Source organism: Plectropomus leopardus, chromosome 20 (assembly GCF_008729295.1).
Source record: "Plectropomus leopardus isolate mb chromosome 20, YSFRI_Pleo_2.0, whole genome shotgun sequence".
NCBI lineage: Eukaryota > Metazoa > Chordata > Actinopteri > Perciformes > Serranidae > Plectropomus > Plectropomus leopardus.
The window spans coordinates 14,648,132-14,654,500 of NC_056482.1; the positions used below are offsets into that span (position 1 = coordinate 14,648,132).

Consider the following 6,369-nt stretch of genomic DNA (forward strand, 5'->3'; position numbering starts at 1 on the left):
GTTTTTTTCTATTTAGTTTGAAATATTTTTAGATTCGAATATTTTATTGTAATCAAAATAATTTACAAAAAGAAAAATTTTAGAAATATTTTTTAGATTCTTCTTTTTTTTAGTAATAGAATCTAATACGATGGGAACAATGTCAAATTATGTAGATAGCATATATGTAAGTCAGTATTTAAAAAAAGAATATAAATGAAATAGCATTATAATATTTGTACATTTTCGCTGAAAGCACAGAGCAACAGAACAACAAGACATCTTTCATATATTTAAGAAAACGTTTTATTATAAGCATTATTATTATTATTGTTGTTGTTGTTTTTATTATTATTTCCTTTCATCTGAGATAAATGGGAACTAAGACACACGTTGATGCAACACTAAGAAAAAAATGTTTCAATCGATTTTCCTCTGTGGACTGTGAACATTATTAGCATTTTGGAGTAAGATTGAAGCAAATTATAGTTAATTTTTTGCCTCTCTGATTATTCCTGCCATTACTTCATGTGGACACTGGAGGGCGACAAAAACAAACATTTAATTACAGTTCTGCGTCTCTGTCCATGGTGCTAAATACAGTATGGTCTGTGTATATGTACATATAACATATCAAATGTGTTGTCCTCACTGTTGCCACTACAAGCATTACCACTACCAAAAACACTTCTTATACACCAAGTGGCTACCTCTGAGGCTGAAATATGAAGCCCACATGGAAATGCCAAAAATTGCAGTTCCTCTAATAGCCATGTGAGGCTGGCTCAAGATGCCGGTCAATCCCATAGAACCCAATTTTAAAATGAAATTTTACAGCAGAAATAAACGTGCTTCCAGTCAGGTGCAAAAAACGGTTTGGGTCTTAATAGCTTATTTCCCCTGTCATAAGAACTGTACGGGGGAACATTTTTTATGTATTTATTTTTATTTTTATTATTTTTATAACTCACCCGTTTACAATTTATTGAGCCTGAAAGTAAATAAAAGTTTATGACATACATTTTGTTCAGCACGATAATCAGTTTTAGGATTTATGAAGTCTAAATCTAATCACCAGATACAAAAAGCTAACAAACTACGGCTGCATGACTTATTAAAACAAGGCTGTAAAGCTGTGCTCACCAAGCTGTGGCAAACCACTGGTATTATCAACAAACCAAGCTGAGAAAGCAGTCATCAAAAATTGTTATATTTGTGTAAATATTTCAAACAAAAAAACTATTATTTCCATGAGTTGACAAACAGTACAAATATAGTACCTTAGTTAACATGTAATACCTACTTCCAGTACTAGATGTCACTGTTTACTTTTGAGTGGCCTTCACCATCTCAGCACCTGACTTTGACCCTTTCAGCCTCCACTGCACATGCAGGCTGCTGTGCACTATAAAGTTTGGCATGTGCATGTGTTTCACATGTATTTTGGAAGACCACATTTGACCATAGTGACTTTAAAACACATTTTGGTTCAGTATATAGGTTAGTGTTTGAGAAAATGTATTTTGTAGCAGATCTTTTAGGAAAATAATTCAGTGTGATAAATTCAAAAGAGCTAGGTTTGTCTCTTATCTGTCAAGGTCTTTGAGAGAAACTGATGATAGGGGTCCACGTAAAGAAATGCAATTAACTGAAATACTACATACATACCGGTCTCTCAAAAAGGAAATAAGACAATGTCCGAATATTACACTAAATACGCTTTCAGTGCCCTCCTGTGGACCAATTAGAAAAACTATGAGGAGTAGAGTAATGGATGAAAAATCAATATAGGTTAAACTGATTGTTATTCATCTTCTAATATGCTTACAAATGCATAATGAAAGACACAAAAAGAAAAAGAGGGTAGAAAAATGTCACTGATATGGCCGAAGCTGTTTAATACATTTGTTAAATATTATGTATGAGGACAGCTTCATCAGACTGGTTATTCAATCCATCAATATACAACTTTTAGGACAAAGACACACAGTGAATCTATGCTACGGCTTTTACAGTGTTTCTCTGCATCAAAAGCAAAATAAAATCAACAAAATTGATTATTAATCACATAATGCTATGTTACACAGAAGCACAATTTGACCTTTTTGCATGAAGAAAATAATCAGATTAGATATAAATACTCCATTTCCACTGTCCATTGTTGGCCAGTATTGTCAGACATTATCCCCACAGTCCCTTAGGTCATTTAAGGTCACAACTACCTGCTGCTAACATGTGTTTTTTCATTTAATAAAGACATTAGAAGAGCATGAAAAAAAGTATGCTGTTGCTTAAACAAGATAATGCTAACTGTTTATACATGTTGATAAGCAAAAATAATTCCTTATTTCAGAGTTGGTCCTATTGATGAGTTTGCATTTGATTTTGAAACCAAAAGTGTTGTTCTGGTGACATTTTTCAGTGTCAGTATCATATAGCAGGAAAACAAGCAAGTTGTTACAGTAAATACTTGTCTTTTTCTTGCCAGTTGCTGCAAAGGTTACTACCCATAACTTGATCTACATCCTGATTGTAGTCTCAAATTCTTGCTTACTGGTTCCCCTTTTCACCGTCCTGCGTCTGTCTGATCTGAACAGGTATGACGATCTCACTGGCTGTGTCTCTGATGGATGTCCCGGGGGCGGGGGCCTCCACGGACAGAACTCCATCAACAGACAGCGAAGAACTGATGTGCTGTGAATCCACTCCCTGTGGCAGCCTTGAAGAAATGAGAAAAGGTTTATGCTCTTGCCTTCTAAACATTTCACCATTTGCTTGCAATACTACTGTTCATGCAGTACACAAAAATCATAGTGAATCACAAAGATTATTTTTCAAAATTCCTCCCATTCTCTCAGAGAACTTACTTGTATTTGCGGGTGAAGCACCTTGAAACCGATCCATGCTCATCCTGTCTTTCCTCGTGATTTCCTTGTAATGAAACAGATTTTGAATTAAAAGGCATTAATTGATATAATTGATTATAATTATTTTACTGTAAGGATCAGTGTGTAGGATTCAGCAGCATCTAGTGGGGAGGATTGCAGATTGCAACCAACTGAAACTTTTCCCATGCGCCAAATGGGATTCCTTCAGTGTTCATTGGTTGGGAGGTTTTAACCTGGAGCCCAATTATCTGTAGAGGTTTTGCAGATTAAAACAGGTTTTAAAAAAACCCAACTGAATAAAGCACTTTCACGTTACAAATCAGTGTTTCTCCAACGGAGTTAGGCATGATAGGCCACTAGCCCAGCACTATCTAATGTGTGCTCACCTTTTTTCTCTAGAAACTTAAGATCCAGACATTAAGGACGTTTCTACCGGGAGCCAAATTATCCACAGAGGTCTCTTCCTCTTCCAAAACAAACAGACGTGGTGACTAAAACTGGTAAAAACACTGAATAAAGCAGTTTCGTTTTTGAAATTAGTAATTCTCCGATGCTTTTTAGCTTGTCAGGGGCTACTACACAGAAATCAATGTGACAATACAAAAACGCAGTGGCCCTTTCTAGAGCCAGTGTTTGGTTTTGTTCATTCTGGGCTATGATGGAAACATGGTGGTGCAAAATCTCCGCAGACAAGACCCCCTCCCAATGTAGATATAAACAGCTCATTGTAACGAAAACACAACAATTCATATTTTCAGGGGATTATGCCCTAAAGAATAAATACTTATTCTATTGTATTATATTTATTCTAATTCTGCCAATATACCACCCTAACATCATTCACATCTCACAAGGTACCTGATATTTGCAAGTACCCCTCCTTAGTTGTGATTGTAATTTCCTCAGGCGAGAAGTGATTGACGTCCAGGTTAATCTTCCAGCTGTCTTGCCCTGTTTGGATCTCTGACACTCCACTCGTCAGCTGTCTCAGACCCTTTTGGTTCAGCGCCGCAGGGTGCTGACCACTGAACGGAGGCAGCAGGGGAGTTTGTGTGTACCCAGGCCAGGAGAAAGCTGCCAGTCTCCTCTTTGACCACTCTATCCAGTCCAGATCACTGGGATCCAGGAAGGGAGGTAGGCCAAAATCCTGCGCAAAGATTCGGCTCGGCTGTGTCCAGTTTGGGAAAGGATCCCAGCTCACATCCCGGCGGAAAATGGGACGGGATAGTATTTTATTTTGATCCCCCATATCCTAAAAAATAAGCTCAGAATGAAGGGAAAGGATGTTGAAACTGCAACAGCTTGTAGCTCCACCCAAACAAACAAGTCTAGATTGATGATCTGGACTCTAAACAAAAGTGCAGCTGTATTTTTCAGCAGAAAGTGAGCAAGAGGTCTGAAGAAAAGGCTGCTTGGGCATCTGTAATGCTCAACTCAAGCACTTTATATACCCAGCTGATTGATTCTAACACTTGTCCAGTGTCAAGTGTGATGTAAGGGATGAGAATGACTTGTATGTCATGAGCTGTGGTGTCAGTCCTGCGTTGCCCCGGGACCTGGAGAGGATAATGCTAACTATTTTGTATTTATATCTCTGGAGTGTCTGTGGCAAGTTGTTGGTGAGTGACTCTGGAAGCAGCGAGCAGACAGTTTATTCAGCAGTGGCCTCTGCAGTCTTGTCACATACTGGTGCTCTTTGTCCATAGAAATCCCAGCCTTGTGTTATGTGAGGGAACAGCACGTACATTCAGAGTCACACGGTAAACAACTTTCTCAACACAAGATCGAAGAAGAAAAAAAAAGTCCAAACAAACCTCACTGTGTGGTGAATATGTAGGGCAAAATACAATGTCAAGGACATGTTTACATCCAGGACACAGTGATGGACGGAGGCACTGACGCACTCGAGTGGTGGTGAGGAATTTTGCATCTAGAGTCTTCACAAGTGTTGTGCAAATAATGAACTGAGCTTTGGAGAAATAAATCAAGCCATTTGCCATCAGAAAGGAATGGTATTTGTTAATGAGGCAATATCTGGAGCCTTTCGATCTGCACTCATCCACAGCATTAGTCCAAGATAATAAAGTAATAATCTCAAACATTTTCATTTAATTAAATGTCTGATAAGTAACTATCTGTTCACAAATTAGTTAACACAAAGTTGATTGAGCGAAGGGCTCACTCATGAAAGTATTGTATTATTTATTTATTTGTAGTTTTACACTGTAAAATCTGACAAGCTGATAAAAAACCAAGTTGATATAAAAAAGTCTAGCAAACTGATTGCCTTAAAAAAGTGTATTTAAGTACAACTATTAGTCTTGATTTCTGTTCACTTTATATCTTGTTGTTACATTTAAAAATGACAAGTTTGATTAAATCAATCTTTCTAAGTTTAAGAAACTTCAGTAAACCAGTATACTGTGATATATATTTGTATTCTGCTGGTTGCAAGCCAGCAAATTGTATTTGTATTATCTTAAAAAAAGAAAAGAAAAAAAGTTTGTTTACCAAAGTTGAGAGTTGAGAGAACAAAGTAATTTCACTTGTCATTTTTAAGTTGTAGCAACAAAATTAATAATTAGATATAAAGTAAAAATAAATTAAGATTAATATTTCAAAAATTAAGTGGCGTCTAATGCAAACATTTTCTATCGCTGCAGCCTCACACTAAAAGCATTAACCTGGTAGGACATTATGAAGTGATTGCCGGAAATGCATTGTTTTTGATAGTTTTGTTAGTCATGGGTGGAGTGGAAAAATTGTCTGTTTATTCCCATTAATTCCACTTTGTCAGCCATGTTAGTCTGGCAGCTAAGCTAACTTTTGCTGCACAGGTTTTTGAGCATGTAAACAATAAGAGTAGCAGCAGCAGTGGCTGATCCAGTTATTTTTATTACTTAACTGATAAATAATGGTAAAAGATCACCATAAACCCTTTAAAAACACATTGTGGTGGAGTGACCAGAAATGCTTCAACAAAAATGTGCATGTATTTGTGTAGTTTGGCAGAATGCAGTTAAAAAAAATCAGAACTCACAAAAATAAACTGTATTTGAAACATTTTTTTATTTTCCAACACATTTGAAAATAGTAAACTGTAGGCATTTGATGACTGTAGACAAACAATAAATACACAGTGCAGAGTTCATTTAATCTTACAGGGTTTTTCTGTTCTTCTCTAAATAAATAAGCATGATCTGAAGTGCTGACCAAAGATTTTCCTTTTCCACAGTCGCCCAAAAATTGTTATATTACACCAACAATAATGGAGTGTTTCAACAGTGGCAGGTTGTATCCTTATGTTTTATCCTTGACAAGAATTTTATAAATTACTGTAAACTTATTAAACAGACTTACAGTTGGTTAAAATGCTTTGCAGGGATGTTGGGTGTGATCAAAAGTGCAACACAGGTTATAATTTCAATTTATGTAGAAGTCAGTGCAACAAAACCCATGTAGAAGATGTATTTGTAGTTACTCTTTAACAGTGCAGAGACCT

At 36.4% G+C, this 6,369-nt stretch overlaps 1 protein-coding gene across 1 annotated transcript; it reads right to left on the reverse strand.

Moving 5' to 3' along the window:
* Window positions 1–1,926: 1,926 nt before the first annotated feature.
* LOC121959601 (heat shock protein beta-1-like) lies at window positions 1,927–4,263 on the reverse strand. The gene is made up of 3 exons (XM_042509006.1): window positions 3,726–4,263; window positions 2,847–2,910; window positions 1,927–2,698 (listed from the first exon to the last, which is right to left on the reverse strand). Exons 1-3 carry the CDS (start codon window positions 4,114–4,116, stop codon window positions 2,530–2,532), a joined length of 624 nt encoding a protein of 207 aa, XP_042364940.1. The 5' UTR covers window positions 4,117–4,263; the 3' UTR covers window positions 1,927–2,529.
* Between the last annotated feature and the right edge of the window lie 2,106 nt (window positions 4,264–6,369).

Coding starts and splice junctions, on each gene's coding strand:
- LOC121959601 (XM_042509006.1), bottom strand. CDS start 4,116: ATGGGGGATCAAAATAAAATACTATCCCGTCCCATTTTCCGCCGGGAT. Junction 2,911..3,725: donor GGGGTACTTGCAAATATCAG/GTACCTTGTGAG, acceptor TTTCATTACAAG/GAAATCACGAGGAAAGACAG. Junction 2,699..2,846: donor TGCTTCACCCGCAAATACAA/GTAAGTTCTCTG, acceptor CATTTCTTCAAG/GCTGCCACAGGGAGTGGATT.